The sequence below is a fragment of the Doryrhamphus excisus genome, linkage group LG14 (assembly GCF_037039965.1).
Source record: "Doryrhamphus excisus strain RoL-2023G ecotype Guam linkage group LG14, RoL_Dexc_Guam_v1.1, whole genome shotgun sequence".
NCBI classification, from domain to species: Eukaryota; Metazoa; Chordata; class Actinopteri; order Syngnathiformes; family Syngnathidae; genus Doryrhamphus; species Doryrhamphus excisus.
In genome coordinates this window covers 19,335,093-19,351,742 of record NC_136370.1, presented here as the reverse complement: position 1 = coordinate 19,351,742, position 16,650 = coordinate 19,335,093, and the positions used below count along the sequence as shown (strand labels likewise).

The window sequence follows — 16,650 nt, the reverse complement described above, 5'->3', positions numbered from 1 at the left end:
AGATTAGCATGTTAGCTATGTTTGGTATGTTGAAGTGATCCCTGTGAGAAGCAGGAAGTTGAAGGGGGGGGGTCACATGATCTGTAATCTGGACCTTCTAGTGAGAACACAAACATCATTGTGATTGCAAACAGCAATGCATTGTGGGATAAAGTTCAACACGAGTGTGTGTTTAGTATGCATGTGTGTGTTTATGTTAAGTATACGTGGAAGTGTGTGTGTGTGTGTGTGTGTGTGTGTGTGTGTGTGTGTGTGTAAGGTGCAGGCTCGTCACTCACTGGTCCGCAATGAAGTCCGCTGCCGTGGTTCTTCTGCTGCTGCTTCTCAGCCCGTCTACGGTCTTTAGTCTGGTCCCGACCCAGGAGGACTCCATCGGGCTGCGGCTGGAGGACTCAGACGTCCCCCCGGAACTTCCGGTGATCTGGAATGAGTTAGTCGGGTTGAGGCACCTGGTCCTGAGCCTGCAGGCTGTGGCGGTGGATCAGCGTCAGGCCCTTCGGACCACCGAGAGCCGCCTGAGGGATAGTGAGGAGGAGGCGGAGCATCAGAGACGCGTTCTGGACTCGCTGCAGGTAAAGATGGAGGCTGACAGGAAGTTGCTGACTGAGCTGAACATGGCCCTGAGGAGGAGCAAGGACCAGAGTGCAGGTGAGTCCACTCGGATGGGGGCGTACTCACATGAGGCCATTAAAACCGTTTTGGACTTGGGCATGAGTCTTGCTCGTTCTTGTGCCCCGATGGCTTGCAATCAGGGGTGCCATTTGGAGGGGGGGGGTTAAGGCAATCCCAAGAACCCCCCCAAAACCGAGATGCCTTTTTACTGGGCATTGAATCGATTGCAAATGGTCTTTTCAGGTCGTCTTAGAAGACGCTTCACCTCTCATCCAAGCAGGCTTTATCAGTTCATGCTAAAAGACTAGCTAGGACAGCTCTAGACTGGGAACTTGGTGCAAGATCCAATGTCTAGGCAAGACGACTGGCCTCTACCGTGTGTCACCCACATTTCTGTTCCACTGATTTGGTGCTGTTCCCTTCAAGGAGTTCAGCACCCTCATTTCCCTGTCCTCTTGGTCATGGTAGGGGGGTACTGTTGAACCCAAAACACGACCATGCTTTCGTCTTAAAAATCATCCCACAAAAAATGTTCTGGACACGCCTCTTCCTTTAGAGGATCAATAGATTGGATCTTCAAGTTCTCAGACTTTCTGATGTTTGTCCCACTGATGAAGCCTGCTCAGATGAGAGGTGAAACCCAGGTGAGGGCCCAGGTGAGGGCCCAGGTGAGTCCAGGTAGAGACCACATGAGACCCAGGGCGAGCGTAGCGGAGTAATCAGAGCGATTGTTGTGTTTTGGTCAGATGAGGTCCTGAAGATGAAGTCCAGATTGAACATCAGTGAAAGTTCTGTGGAGGACCTGAAGAAGAAGACGTCAGGTGAGCCAGGTGAGATCTGGTTGACTGACATCCATTGATTAACTGGTGAACAATGTCCAGCTCTGGCGGCCGACGTTCCTTTCCTGCGGGCGAGGTTGAGGGCTAGCGAGCGTCTGGTGGACGAGTTGAGGAGGAAGAGCGCAGGTAATCTTGATCGTTTCAAAGAGCCGCCAATCAGAGATGCGACTGGTCACGTGATGTTTGTTTTCAGCCGTCATGTCACGACTTTGCTTCATGGAGGACCTGAGGAGGCGGAGTTCAGGTCTGAGTTCAGGTCACGTTCTTTCAGCAGAACTGTTGTCGCATGTTGTTTTTTCTCTCCAGCGGACCAGCCGGTTGTCAAAGGTCGACTTGCGTCTCCGCCATCCGACGTAGAAGAAGGTCAGAGGTCGTGACGACGACATCGTCAACGTCAGCGTGGTTCCTAACTTTTTGTTTCGTCAGGTTTGCCGCGGCTGCATTCCAACGTGACCGCCCTTGACGCTCGCCTTCAGCTGGTGGAGAACAACTTGACAGGTTCCTCCTCTTCTTCATCAGCGACAGCAGTGTAAGTTAGTGATCACGTTACCATGGTTACAGCGCAGACACACAGAGTCTCAGACCTGGAAGACAACGCGTTGAAAGCACACAGCAAACTACAGGAGATCAGAGGTGACCACACCAGACTTTGTGGTTTCATGGGCAGGTTTGTCGTTAATCCGTGTGTGTGTGTGTGTGTGTGTGTGTGTGTGTTTTATAGCTACTGTGGTGACCACGCTGAACAGCACATGGACACAAAGTGAAGGTACAACAACTGTTGTGTGTGTTTGAGTAAAAGAAGAAAAAGCATCAGTGAGGTTCTTGTCTGCAGACATGAAGGCCCGTCTGGGGGTGCTGGAGAATCTGGTGGAGGATCTGAGGACTGCCAAGTCAGGTGACATTCATGAAGGTTCTAGAACAGGGGTGGGCAAACTTTTTGATGGGCGGCCGCATTGATTTAATAAAATTAACGGGGGGGCCAGACTCGATATTTTACACGTAACAGTCCAGCTGGAATTATTGTATCTGTAAAAGTGTTATGCAATCTGCTATATGGACACTTTGAGATCATTTATTTCATGTAAAGTAAGTTATAAATTTATAATAATAAATTGATTATTATTTGTTATTATTATTATTTGTATTATTATTATTATATGCTTTTGTCCCTTTTTTCAGGAGCACTTTGTAAACAGACCACATCAAATAATGAAATTATTAAATCTGTAAAAGTGTCATGCAATCTGCTATATGTGCACTTTAAGATCATTTATTTGATGTAAAGTGCGTTATAAATTTATAATAATAAGAATACATTTATTATTATTTGATATTATTTGTTATTATTATTTGATATTATTTTTATTATTTTAATTATTATTATTATTATGTAAAGTGTGTTATAAATTTATAAGAAGAAGAATAAATTTAGTATTATTTTATATTATTTGTTGTTATTATTATTTTATATTATTATTATTTGTTATTATTATTATTATTATGTGCCTGTGTCCCTTTTTTCAGGAGCACTTTGTAAACAACAGACCGCATCAAATAACAAAATTATTGTATCTGTAAAAGTGTCATGCAATCTGCTATATGTGCACTTTAAGATCATTTATTTCATGTAAAGTGTGTTATAATAAGAATACATTTATTATTTAATATTATTATTATTATTATTATTATGTGCTTGTGTCCCTTTTTTCACTTTGTAAACAACAGACCGCATCAAATAACAAAATTGATAAAACCGCCAAACCATGAAAATGTCGGCTCAAGCCATGATGCCAGCTTGTATGTTGATTTTAAATGAAATACTTTGGAAAGAACGGGCGGGGCCATATTCAAACACTTGGCGGGCCGGATGTGGCCCCCGGGCCGTAGTTTGCCCACCCCTGTTCTAGAAGGAGAAGATATGGAAAGCTCTATCGGGCTCTTTTCATGTTTCAGTCCAATCAAGTCAGCTTTCCAGCATGGAAGTGCAGCTGGCTTCCAGCCACAACAACACTGCCGGTATGCTAACATGCTAACATGCTAATTAGCGAGCTGAAATGTTAGCAATGTTGTCGAATACATTAGCCAATGTGCCACTTACAGCGCTAGAGGTCATGGTGAGGTCCGCCGAGGCTCACGTGGAGAAGCTGAATGTTCTCAGCATAGGTCAGTCCACCTTCTGCTTTTCTTCTTCTTTAGCTGTGATGATGACAACATTTGGTCTACACACGTTTTGTGATGATGGGTTAGGGTCATGGGGTCATGAGCTAACGGGTTTGTGTTATGTTGTGATGGGTTACGAGATGATTGGTTAAGGCAGGGGTCGGCAACCTTTACGATCAAAAGAGCCATTTTACTTTACTTTATTTTGTTTTTATTTTAGTTTTATTTAATTGAAGTTTTAACAGCAGAATACAATCAATAGAAGTGAAGTGTTCATGTGTGATGGATGCCAAGTCATCATCTTGGTTAAACCTCAATACCTGACACCTGAGTCTCCAAAGATTTTGATTGACTGCCAGATTTGGAGGGAATTTTGGGGTATCAAAGTAGTTCAGAGGAGAAAAAGCAGAATAAAGTTGGATTTTTTGCGTATTTTCCCCATTCGGGTGTTAAAAAAAAATACTTGAGCATTGCGAAGGGAGCCACAACAAAGAGGCTTAAGAGCCACATGCGGCTCTGGAACTGTGGGTTGCTGACCCCTGGGTTAGGGTTACGTGGTGATGGGTTTGGGTTTTGAGGTCTTATGAGGTCATGGGTTAGGATTACGGGATGATAGGTTTGTGGTTCTGAGGTAACGGTTTGGGTACCGGATCGGGTTCTCTCCTTTTATGACTGATGTCAGGGATCGGCCTATTTTTCCTTTTTCAGCTCAGGAGAAGCAACTTTCCAACATGGCGTCCCAACTGATCGGCAACCTCAACACCACGACAGGTGCTCTCACGTCCCGACCATGACGTTCTCGTATCACGCTCACGTATCATGTCACGTGCAAAAGTAGTGAGACACATTTCCTTCTGAAGTCATCCCTAAATCTTCATCCTTCAACTTAGCCAAGCATTTGGATGAGTTTGGTGTGGAAGAATTCTAATCATATTTTGTGTGTAGTGCTGAAGAACCGATTGAACGTCAGTGAGAAACGTCTGGAAGAACTCCAGACAGAACACACAGGTGAGTGTGTGTGTGTGTGTGCGTACAAGTACGTTGTGACAGGCGTCCACTCTGACATCAGCGAGTGACGGTCAGCTGGCGACGGTCGTGCAGACAGTCAAGGTCATAGAAGGTCAAGTGGTGGAGCTGTGGATGAAGAACACAGGTAAACATGACACGCCTACATCTTCTTCATCATCATCCTCACTGTCATCATTATTTGTCAGAGATGAAGTCCAGACTGGAAGGTGAAGACCGCATGGAGACAGGTGAGACCACGCCCCCGCCTTTACAAGCCCCTCCCTCCTCCATCACTGTGTGTGTGTGTCAGTGTTCCAGGACAAGTTCAACATCACTGACACGAAGATAAAGGAACTGAGGTCGACAACTGAAGGTAAACGGACGCCGTGTGTGTTTGATGTTCGCCTTGCTGACATGATGATGATGACGATGATGATGGTGGGTTTCCTGCTACAGAGCTGATGTCGCAGTTGCGCGTTTTGGAGCAACACAGCCAGCGGTCAGGTAACAAAGTTATGAGCTGAAGTAGCGTGTCGTTGGCATGTTGTGATGATGTCATCACCAGGCGAGACCAAAGTGGCCTTTGCCGCCGCACTTACCGATTCGGGATCAGTTGGACCCTTCGACCAGGAAACGACGCTGATCTTCTCCAAGATCTTCACCAATGTCGGCCAAGCTTACGATGTGACCTCAGGTGAACTTTGATGACGTCACCAAGTGTGTGTGTGTGTGATGACATCACCATCATCTTGATTCTACGCAGGCGTGTTCACGGCACCCGTCGGCGGCGTTTACGCGTTCAGCTTCACGACGGCCGACTTTCTGAAAGGTTACATGGGCGTGACCTTGTACCGCAACCAGCAGCCCATCATCTTCAGCCTCGACCTCAACGACCACGGCGGCTACGCGTCCGTCACCAACGGCGTGCTGCTGCAGCTGGAGACGGGCGATCGAGTCCGCCTGAGTCTGCCCGCCAGCTACCGCCTCTACGACGACACGCGGAACTTCAGCATCTTCAGCGGCTTCTTGCTCTTCTCGCTTTGAGCTCATCGGCACGGCATCGCCTCGACAACGTTGTTTCACGTCTTCGGGACGGATGTGAACGTGTCCGACAACGCTTGACATGCTAACAGTCAAACATTTATTTAACATGTGACATCAAAGGTGGATCTGTCAGGCCACAGCGTTTCCATGGTTACACTAAAGTCCGTTCAAATTGCCATCACTGTGTATGATTCCTTCTTCATAATCATCTTCAGACTGATGCAACAGGAAGTTGACCGCCATCAGGAAGTGAAGTTTTCATTTCAAGTCCCGAAAAAGTCAACAACGATTCCAGAGGAGGATCTAGGCGTCGTCCAGGGGGCGGAGCTTCCTGTGGACGGCCTGCAGCAGCAGAAGGGAGTACTCCTCCAGAAGCGCCGTCGTCCTTTCCTGGCCCACCACCTCCAAAAGCCCCCCGCCGCCGGCTGCCCCCAGCGGCAGGGACTGGAGCTCCGCCCTCATGTCCTGGAAGGCTTCTGATAGGAGCTGGACCATGTGACCCCGCTCGGGGGTGGCGTCTTCCGAACGAGAAGAGCTCACCTGCGGGAAGGGTGGTCATTTTGAAAGACATGGACGGAAAAAGCAGGACAGGAAGTAGAGAGGCGTACCTTCCTGTAGAGGCGTGCGGCTCGCTTGAAGCAGCTCAGCATCTCATTGGTCAGTGCTTGGCACGCCTCCACACTCATTGGCTGGTCTGCAGCGAGAAGGACGTCAAAGAAGCAATACGCAAACGTGACGTGACAGGTGGGCGGGGCAGACAGGTAAACAGGGAGGAGTCAGTGTCTCACCGGCCGGTGATAGAGAGGAAGAGGAGGAATGATGAAGGCCGTAACGCCAGACGAAAAGATGACAGGATGAAGGGATGAGGAAAAGGAGAAGATTCCAAACCTGCGTCGTCCTTCGGCTCCACGCCGCCGCCGCCGCCGCCAGCCTGAGGCGCCTCCCCCAGCAGGGGCGGAGTAAGGGGGGGGATAGAGACGGGAGGGCGGCCAGAGGGGGCGGGCTTTGCAAAGGGCGGGAAGGATGTGATGTTGGGTTTGTCAGGAAGCGGCGCTCCTGGCAAACGGGTGTGGAGAAAGCGGGGGGGTGTGGCAGCCTGGTTACCACGGCAACTCAAAGAGGAAAAAGAAGAGCCGACAACAACTGGGGCGATGGCAGCTTGAGGGGGCGTGGCTGGGGGTGTGTCGGAGGCAACTAGACAGGAAAAGCCCGCCCCCAGCGAGGAATCCAGGGAGGCTTCATTGAGAGCATCGCCCAATGAGACGGAGCGGGACATTTTGGCCATGGAGCTGGTTGTGGGGCTCATGTAGGAACGCCCCGCCCCTACGGATGGGGAGGAGGACTTCCTGGGTGTTGTCATGGCAACATTTTCCTGGTCTGAAACTCTGGGGGACGCAGGACTAGACCTCTGGGGGGGCGGGGCTGCAGCGATGGAGCGGCGGGGGCCAGATGGGAGGCTTGTGGGACGTTGAGGGGTCACTCCTCCAGTTGAAGGAGAGGTCAAAGGTGAGACGCGGCCTGAAAGATATTGAGCAATAAAACAGAGTCGGCACTTCCTGCTTGTGGACAAGTTCTGGTGGTACCTGGGTCGCTCAGCAGGCTGTGGACAGACTGGGACTTCTGCAGTCTGGACGAGGTGTCGGGCTGGAAGACCATGTTCCTCTTGCACTCCGCCTCCTTCTTCCCTGGGGAGGGATGGAGGTTCTGCACCGCATCCTCCAAAAAACTTTCTTTTTGGTTCTGGTTCTGGTCCCTCAAAGGATGAACCTCAGAGACCGGAGGGCAGGCCTTAATCTCCCGGGCTTCTGATCTGGTCTGAGACCAAGGTACGGCCCGACTGAGGAGCAGAACCAGACGAGCTCATGAATAAAATAAGAAAGAAAAGGGCTGTGGTTCTGGACAAGCTTCTACCTTGCAGCGGAGTTCTGCGAGAGGAACCTGGAAGAGATGCTGAGGCTCTCACTGGAGCTGTGTGAGGTTCTGCTTGGTCCCTCTGCCAAAAGAAGACAAGTGTCGGAGCACGTTTGGACTCAGATCGGCGCACATCCAGCCAAGGATGTCACCTGCAATGTCAGCCAGCGTGACAAAGTGTTTCTTCAGGAAGGCTTCCTGGTCTGGAGTCTGAGGGACAGGCCCAGCGTCCTCTTCCTCGTCCAGCGAGTCTCCATTCTCACTGAGGTGTTCTGTGTGGTCCGAGTCTGGCGAGACGAGACTTGTTATTTTACCTGCAACGCAGTGGGTGACAGTCGTGACCTGAGGCCTCACTGTCTGCTCCCGGGTCTGGACTTGAGGTTCTGGAACTGAATCTGAGCGAGCAGCCGCTGTCCGGACTCGGTTTGTCCTGCTGTCCGGCCGCAGCTGCAGAAGCCGTCTCCTTCACCTCGAACTCACTGCGAGAACCGGACCGAGTCAAGCGTGTGACGGACATGACAAGTGTGAAGACATGAGGACGGCCTTCAACCTGCTCAGGCTCACTCTGTCCTCCCATTGGTCAGGAAACAACACCTGCTCTTCCTTCTCTGGGCTCTGATTGGACCGCGACATGAAGTCGGGTCTTTGATTGGTCGGTAACCCCAAATGCTCCACCTGAGTGGGCGGAACTCGAGTCAGCGGTCGAAGGCCCGATGCGAAGCACCGACAGGTTCCAGCTACTGACCTGCAAACTGATGCTACTTCCTCGCTGCTGATTGGCTCTCTGAAGCCCCGCCTCTGTGGCCCAGACTCCCCTCGAGCTCCCATCATTGGTGAGTGTCTTCATCGGGAGGGAGGAAATGAAAGATTGACATTTCATAACAAAAGAAGCTTTTTCATATGGACTGGTATGACGCTACACGCCACCCCCCCCCCCCCCCCCCCCCAACCACCCACCCACCTCCGCCCCCGCTTCCAGCTGTCTCAGGTCCAACATAGAATTCATTGCCAGAACATCGCCGGCACCGCCAGACTTCCTGGACCAGCGCCGGCGAGGGAGACGTCCGTCTGAAGGAAGCTGGGGGAAAAAAAATATATATATATCAATATAAGGACTGATGGGGTCAAAGGTCACTCACCGTGTTGTAGCTTGTGTTCTTGTCATGTGACATGTCAGCTGGAAACAAAGCGCATAGATGCAGCGTCAACTTTGACCTATGGGCTGTTTCTATTAAACGACATGATGACATGTTGCTATGGCAACACACCTGCTTCCTCCTCCTCCACCTTACTGAGATGGCCCAGCTGCACCCCCTCTTCCTCCTCGTCGCTGTCTGAAGACATGGCGACCACACGAGGACACTCCGTCTCCCTGCGGCACCAACAGCATATGACATCATCGACGCGCCGTGTTTACGGCCATTCACGCAGAACTGTTACCATGGCAACCACACACAATGGCTACTTTTCAATTTTCTGCAACCTGGGCTGCAAGGCGACTGAGCGGTTAGCACGCAGACCCGTGTTCAATCCCACCCTCGGCCATCTCTGTGTGGAGTTTGCATGCGTGGCTTTTCTCCGGGTACTCCGGTTTCCTCCCACATTCCAAAAACATGCTAGGTTAATTAGCCACTCCAAATTGTCCATAGGTATGAATGTGAGTGTGAATGGTTGTTTGTCTATATGTGCCCTGGGATTGGCTGGCCACCAGTCCAGGGTGTACCCCGCCTCTCGCCCCAAGACAGTCGGTGACGACCCTGGCGAGGATAAGCGGTAGAAAATGAATGAACATTATTCCAACAGTAAAATATGGTGGTGGTAGTGTGATGGTCTGGGACTGTTTTGCTGCATCAGGACCTGGAAGACTCACTGTGATAAATGGAACCATGAATTATTGTTAATATGCATATATAGGCTGCACGGTGATCGAGTGGTTAGCGCGCAGACCTCACAGCTAGGAGACCCGGGTTCAATTCCACCCTCGGTTCCAATATCTCTGTGTGGAGTTTGCATGCGTGGGTTTTCTCCGGGTACTCCGGTTTCCTCCCACATTCCAAAAACATGCTAGGTTAATTAGCCACTCCAAATTGTCCATAGGTATGAATGTGAGTGTGAATGGTTGTTTGTATATATGTATACATCAAAAATGGAATTCCCATCCCGAGCCAGGAATGGGACCACCAATTGGGTCCATGTTTGCTCCCGTTGACACACAGCACCGCCTGTGACGTCATGTTGTGTTGAGATTCCACAATCCAAGTGTCCTTGTTTTGGTCATGTGACCAACTGCATATGTCAACGTACAGTAAAGTAGAGTCACATCTCACCTGAGCTTTTCCGCTCGCTGCTGAGGTGCATTGTGGGACACGTGACCTGTGGTGGAAGGTCTGAGGTCGGCTAGCCGCTGCCGCATCTTGAGCGTCATTTCTGGACTCAGACGCCACACGAAGATACAACTACACACACACACACACACACATGCAGGTTTGACTCAAGTTGTGCGACGACATGGCTCCACGACATGAATCGTACCTGTCTCCTGACACGCTGATGAGGCGTGAGCAGTCGCTGGTGAACTTCAAGCCTGTCACCACCTCTGACACACACACACACACACGGAGCAGACTGTTAGACACACACACGACAACACACACGCACACACACACACACAAACAGTGACTGACCCGAGTGTCCAAACATGGCAGCCACACACTCGCCAGAGTAGAAGTCAAAGATGTTGATGCTCTTGTCTGAACAGGAAGTTGCGATGTAGAGACCTGACGGGTCAATCTGCACCTGAGGAGGAAGAGGAGGATGACACTTCCTGCTCCCATTACCGTGACAACAGACATCAACGTTTACCTTGATGAGTGTTCCATCTTCTCCTTGAGATCCTTTGTAGATTTTCTTCTGCTTGCTGTTATTGACGTTAAAGATCCTGGAGAACAAAAGGAGCAGCTCTTCCTCTTCGTTATCTTCACAACAGACGAGGGCGGTCTCACCTTATACTCCGGTCCTGACAGCCAATGGCGGCATACTTCCTGGTTGGCTCCACGTCCATGTCATACAGCGTGGTCTTTCTGGCCACGTGATGCGTTCGAATGAACTCCAGTCCGTTGTCCGTCTGCACCAACAGGAAGAGAAAGGACACCGTTACAAACATGGAGTGATTATTCCTTCATGAGTGCGGGGGTGGGCTGCACGGTGTTCGAGTGGTTAGCACGCAGACCTCACAGCTAAGAGACCAGAGTTCAATTCCACCCTCTGCCATCTCTGTGTGGAGTTTGCATGTTCTCCTCGGCTTTCTCCGGTTTCCTCCCACATTCCAAAAACATGCTAGGTTAATTGGCCACTCCAAATTGTCCGTAGGTATGAATGTGAGTGTGAATGGTTGTTTGTCTATATGTGCCCTGTGATTGGCTGGCCACCAGTCCAGGGTGTACCCCGCCTCTCGCCCAAAGACAGCTGGGATAGGCTCCAGCACCCCCGCGACCCTCGTGAGGATAAGCGGTACAAAATGAATGAACATTATTCCAACAGTAAAATATGGTGGTGGTAGTGTGATGGTCTGGGACTGTTTTGCTGCATCAAGACCTGGAAGACTCACTGTGATAAATGGATTATTACTACTACTACTAGTAGTAATAAGCTAGTATTAGCCTACTTATTGGCTTTCTTATTAGCCTGCTTTTGCCCTATTATATACAATTTGTCAGAGTTTTTTTGGGGGGGAAAAAAAAATTTAATAAAAAAAAATGAAAAAATCAATGGGAAAAAAAAATCAATAAAAAATATCAAATTATTTAGGGGGTCTTAAGAACATTTTAAAATAGGCCTAATGACGCCACTGGCTCTTAAAAGTAAAAAAAAAACATGCTAGGTTAATTGGCCAATCCAAATTGTCCATAGGTATGAATGTGAGTGTGAATGGTTGTTTGTCTATATGTGCCCTGTGATTGACTGGCCACCAGTCCAGGGTGTACCCCGCCTCTCGCCACAAGACAGCTGGGATAGGCTCCAGCACCCCCGCGACCCTCGTGAGGAAAAGCGGTAGAAAATGAATAAATGAATGAATGAATGAGTGCGGGGGCCCCACCTGCTGGCCGGTGCGGAAATAAATACTTTTGTCGGCGCCGCAGCTGATCAGCCTGACTTTATCCTCATTGGCTGAAAGACAGGAAGCAAGCGATGATGTCAAAGTTCACGCCACAAAAGCGAGTGAACACAGGAATGAAGTCAAAGGTCACTGACCAGTGAATCTGACGGCGGTGATGGATGACGAGTGTTCGTCCAGCGTTTGCACCAGACGGTAGTCGGCCGCGGCGTCCAGCACGTGGATGAGGCGATCTCGACTGGCCGTGGCCAGAAAGTGCACACCTGACACGCGTGGTCATGTGACATTTGTAATCTCACGGAATTACGTGTTTTGCTTGGGTCACATGACACTCACCTGTGCCAACGTTTGAAAAGTCCAGACAAAGAATCTCGGAGTCGTGAGCCTGAACGTTGATGATCTCCTCCATGGTGTCCACATCATGGACCCTGACACGCACACGCATTAAATGCCACCATTCATTTCAGATGAATTTCCCGTGTGATCGCAAACCTGAGGACCCCCGAGCGGTCTCCCGAGGCCAGGTGCTGTCCATCAGGACTGACTCTCAAGGTCCTAATGCCCGTCCGAGTCTGGTCGCAGTGTGAGCCCTCCGAGGTCGCTGGCGCCACGACCGAGACGCTGTCCGTGTCCAGCAGGCTCGCCAGGTTGTCATCCACGTAAATGATCTTGTGCAGGTCCTGCGTGGTCAGAGGTCGGCGTTATTGGCGGGATTGTGCACGTGTACGTGTGTACGTGCGTGCGTTCTCCTACATGGCTCAAGATGTTGGCGTGCAGAAGATGGCGTCCATCCACATTCCACACGCGTATTGTGTTGTCAGACGAGCAGGACAGGAAGCAGCCAAGAGGGAGGGACATCTTGCCTTCCCCTTGTCCGCCGACCCCGCCCTCTTGAGGAAACACCTGCGGGAGAGATGGGAGGAGCTTGTCATCGAGCATCGGGGGTCTCAATGACCTTTGACTCTCACCTCTAGGCTCCACACACACGAGGCGTGGTAGAGTGCCGAGTAGAGTTTGCCCACCCGCCGGGGGTCGCGGAGATCGCACACGTCCCACACGTAGATGCTGTGGTCGTTGTAGATGCACGACAGCCAACGGTTGGTGGGGTCGTAGGTCACGGCCACCGTGTCAGGGTAGCGTGCATCCAGCCTACAGGAGAACAGCTGACTGGGAGGAGAGGAAGAGAAGGTTGAGTTCGGAGGAACGGAGTCGCCCCGCGGACGTCTGAGCGTGTTACCTTTACCTGCCATCCGTCATTGCAGCTACGTCCGCACCCAGGAAGTGTGGGCGGGGCAAAGTGCAGATGAAGTGTAACGTCAGCGGACTGAAGGCTCGTACCGCGCCATCGGAGCAGCCGCAGAAGATCAGCTCGTCTGTGACGCACAAACACGTGGCCTGTGACGCCTGCAGACGCACAGAAGGCGCCGCGTCACATCACACGGCTTCAAGATGGCGTCGTAACACTATTGTTAGCATTATTATGCTAACACCACCAACTCACCTGGAGCTCCACCCACTTGTCAAGCAGACGGCGGTCGTTGAATTGGACCAGCAGGCCAGAGGTGGTGATGCAGAAGGTGGAGGACGCCTGAGGGCCCCGCCCACAGCCCACGTCACAGAAAAAGTTGTTCTTGAGTTCTCCCAGCAGCCCTGAACGGCCCAGCAGAGGCACCGTGGCGTTCACCTAGACGTGATGGTGATGGTCACATGGTCACGTGGCCGCCACATGGACATGTGAGGTCCAAAAAGACAAAAGGTCACCTTGGATGTCTTACTGTGGTCCAGATACCAGAACTTGACGTGACGGTTTCCCGCCGTCACAAAGTATGAGCTGTCATGTGAGAAGGACACGGCTGTCACCTTACTGGACACCTTGTTGGCAGCCACCACCACGTCTTTCTACACACACACACAGGAAGTGAAAACAGCAATGCATCCAAGTGGACCGTTCCTGTGACGTCGGAGTACCTTCCAGTTCCACACGTGGACCATCATGTCGTGTTGGTAGCCCACGCTGATGATGTATTTGCTGTTCGGCGAGAACGTCACGCAGGCGACACCGTATTTGTGTTCCTGAAGCTTTGCCACCTGGGCGCCGTTCGCCACCTCCCACACGCGCACCGCCGGCATGTGGCCGCTCTGAGGAACGATGGCGTGTCACATGATCACGTGTGACCGTTAACTAGAAAACGTCACATGACTCACCTCGCCTGTGACCATATGCTTGCCATCAGGGGAGAACGCCAATGTGGTGATTGTCTTCCTGCAAACAAACATGAGTGATGAGTAACCGTGGCAACGGCAGTAAACACACTGAGCTTACCTCCATGTGTTGAAAATGTGACGTTGTTTGTTCTTGCGAGGATGCAGCAGGACCACGACACACCTAAGGACGCACGACCACATGATCCATTCATTTTCTCGCTTATCCAATGAATAACATCCGACCAACCGCAGGTGGACGTGGTTTAGGACGCTGGACAACATTTACATCTAACGTGCTAACGAGGATATTAGTCAATGTCACTGATGAAGATGTTAATCAACATCACTGATAAACATGCTAATCAATGTAATATTAATCAATGTCACTGACTAAGATATTAATCAACACTGAAAAACATGTTCATGTGATGTTAATCAGTGTCACTGATAAATATGTTAATCAATGCTATTGATAAAAATGTTAATCAATGTCAGAATCCGAATAGTTCTACCACTATCCACGTATACATGGACCCAAATATTCCAATAGCCACGTATACATGGACCCAAATATTCCAATATCCACGTATACATGGACCCAAATATTCCAATAGCCACGTATACATGGACCCAAATATTCCAATAGCCACGTATACATGGACCCAAATATTCCAATAGCCACGTATACATGGACCCAAATATTCCAATAGCCACGTATACATGGACCCAAATATTCCAATAGCCACGTATACATGGACCCAAATATTCCAATAGCCACGTATACATGGACCCAAATATTCCAATTACATTCGGTTTATTTGCTGAAACGGAAAGAATGTCACCTTTGTATACGCCTCATTCCCAAAGAAAAGTGCAAATCCGAATCATATAATGGGATTCACGGGGGTGGAATATTCCTTTCCGCAATCCGGTTGAGGTATCTTGTACCCGCTCAAATGTAAAGTTGTTGTTCTTTGTTGTGTTTTTCTTCTTCTGTTGTTTATTGGCGGTTGGCAAGCAGCTTTCGTGTGCATTAGTGGAACAGAATCTAAACACTTCTACACTTTATTATTAAAAAGAAAATATATATCTATATAAAACATGTCCCAAGTTTAATTATAAAATAGTAGCAAGATTGAATTTGATCTTTTCCTGTTTAAATTGATCCCGGGTGCGTTCTTTCAGCGCATGCTCAGATATGACGTAACACGCAGATCCAGACGTTCTTCACTTTTAAAAATGGAGGCCAGCAATCGACACTGGACTGTTTGTTTTTGATCCAGACTTTCAAGACTGGACGAAGGAAAAACTGGGAATACGGAGTTATTCCGACAAGTGAAAGAAAAACTGGAGGAAGTCGGTATCACGTGATGTTGATGTTTACGTTTTACTGGGCATGCCCTATTGACTGGAACTTGACTTGGAATATTCCTTCCATGTATACCATTGTTTTCGGAAAGGTCATTCGGAAATATTCCATTCGGAAAGAGGAAAAACTCCTCATGTAAACGTGGCTAATGTCAGTGGAAGGTTTCACAAGCTTGGAATTGTCTTTGATGTCGTGGTGCAACATGAACCATCGACAAGCAATAGTAAAAAATAAAACTACATGGCAACCATCACCAAGTGGCGCACCTCAGGGATGGCCCCTTGCGGACCGTGAACAATTAAAGTGAACGGGAACTATACGAAGATGTCATCGTGATGTAACATGTAACTATTCTCACCCAGCAGGATACGCCAATAGTCCAGTTCGAGGGTCACATGACAGCCCTCGGTTACCAGGTGCCGTGATGCCTAGAACCTTTTCCAAGGTCACCTGCAGGACAAAGGTCAAATGAGAAAGGTCAAATCTATTCATGCTTTAGCAGCTGTTTGCTTGTTGGTCACATGATCGCTTATCAGCAGTACTAGTCAGACTTGACAGACGGGTTAACTTAAATATCTTCAGGCTGTTTGACAGACATGTTAGCTTTAGCTTCCTTGCTGGCCAGTAACAGAGAAACATACCTGCTCTGGAATTGTTGATACACAATGATTCTACTATAGCTCTGTCATAATAACAATTAATGACTGGAGGTGTAGAAAACACACCTCCGCGTCGACCTGGCGGCGCGCGACTCGACCCCGCCCCCTCAATTTGATTGACGGTGAGCGCAGCAGGTTCTTGATGCGGCGGCTAATCGCGCCGCTTCCATCTGCGCTCATCGCGCCTAGCTCCGCGGCTAGCAGCTAGCTCTCTCCCGCATGACGTCTACCAGCCGAACCGCGGTCAGCTGAGCCGAACCGGCGGCGTCAGCGAGTCTCGTCCTGGGTCTGGGCGGATTCTAATTGTCGTCTCTGGTTCTTCATCGCTTCTGTCACCCCGAAGAAGGCAGAAGCGGTTCCGTCAGAAGACAAGTCACCGTGCGACCACTACACACGTGTTTCCGGTCGTCATTTTCAAACTAAAGATACAATGACGGAAGTCGCACCGGGCCAATCTTTATTTCGACGATTGTGTTTTCAGCCAGACTAGCTATATCGACTACACTTTTTTAGTAAACACGTGATAATGCTTTTCTTACTGTGATGTTTTAATGGTTAATGTTTTTCGTTTTGCCATGTACCGTTTGATTCAGATATATTTTTTTAAATTACACACTGGACTTTTATTTTGCTGGTGGGACGGACAACTTCCTGTGTGTACGTGTCTGAATCAGAAGTGTAAATGTTGTACCTTTTGACAAGCACTGACTAGAAGAGCAATGCTAATTA

At 49.5% G+C, this 16,650-nt stretch overlaps 2 protein-coding genes across 5 annotated transcripts; one reads left to right on the top strand and one right to left on the bottom strand.

The window, feature by feature from the left end:
- Positions 1 to 226: 226 nt before the first annotated feature.
- Positions 227 to 5,685, top strand: LOC131140776 (uncharacterized). 3 transcript variants are annotated; one of them, XM_078795881.1, is made up of 19 exons: positions 227 to 648; positions 1,359 to 1,433; positions 1,494 to 1,577; positions 1,645 to 1,695; positions 1,758 to 1,814; positions 1,878 to 1,949; positions 2,013 to 2,084; positions 2,173 to 2,217; positions 2,284 to 2,346; positions 3,405 to 3,467; positions 3,552 to 3,614; positions 4,320 to 4,382; positions 4,557 to 4,619; positions 4,681 to 4,764; positions 4,826 to 4,867; positions 4,930 to 4,992; positions 5,076 to 5,123; positions 5,185 to 5,313; positions 5,383 to 5,685. In XM_078795881.1, exons 1-19 carry the CDS (start codon positions 288 to 290, stop codon positions 5,661 to 5,663), a joined length of 1,779 nt encoding a protein of 592 aa, XP_078652007.1. In that variant the 5' UTR covers positions 227 to 287; the 3' UTR covers positions 5,664 to 5,685. The 3 variants fall into 3 exon arrangements, with proteins under 3 accessions (XP_078652007.1, XP_078652005.1, XP_078652006.1); XM_078795879.1 differs by having other exon boundaries at positions 1,494 to 1,814; XM_078795880.1 differs by lacking the exons at positions 3,405 to 3,467; positions 3,552 to 3,614 and having other exon boundaries at positions 1,494 to 1,814.
- Positions 5,686 to 5,737: 52 nt separating this feature from the next.
- Positions 5,738 to 16,330, bottom strand: mapkbp1 (mitogen-activated protein kinase binding protein 1). 2 transcript variants are annotated; one of them, XM_058090610.2, is made up of 31 exons: positions 15,988 to 16,330; positions 15,621 to 15,712; positions 14,012 to 14,074; positions 13,894 to 13,951; positions 13,657 to 13,827; positions 13,450 to 13,587; positions 13,190 to 13,372; positions 12,932 to 13,092; positions 12,657 to 12,855; positions 12,442 to 12,591; positions 12,181 to 12,368; positions 12,025 to 12,116; positions 11,826 to 11,951; positions 11,671 to 11,741; positions 10,577 to 10,698; positions 10,437 to 10,512; positions 10,259 to 10,370; positions 10,107 to 10,170; positions 9,902 to 10,030; positions 8,843 to 8,946; positions 8,714 to 8,751; positions 8,536 to 8,652; positions 8,320 to 8,415; positions 8,125 to 8,249; positions 7,929 to 8,053; positions 7,727 to 7,861; positions 7,575 to 7,656; positions 7,247 to 7,500; positions 6,552 to 7,181; positions 6,272 to 6,357; positions 5,738 to 6,203 (listed from the first exon to the last, which is right to left on the bottom strand). In XM_058090610.2, the coding sequence occupies exons 1-31, from the start codon at positions 16,099 to 16,101 to the stop codon at positions 5,967 to 5,969; spliced, it is 4,338 nt and encodes a 1,445-aa protein (XP_057946593.2). In that variant the 5' UTR covers positions 16,102 to 16,330; the 3' UTR covers positions 5,738 to 5,966. The 2 variants fall into 2 exon arrangements, with proteins under 2 accessions (XP_057946593.2, XP_078652004.1); XM_078795878.1 differs by having other exon boundaries at positions 6,056 to 6,203; positions 6,452 to 7,181.
- Between the last annotated feature and the right edge of the window lie 320 nt (positions 16,331 to 16,650).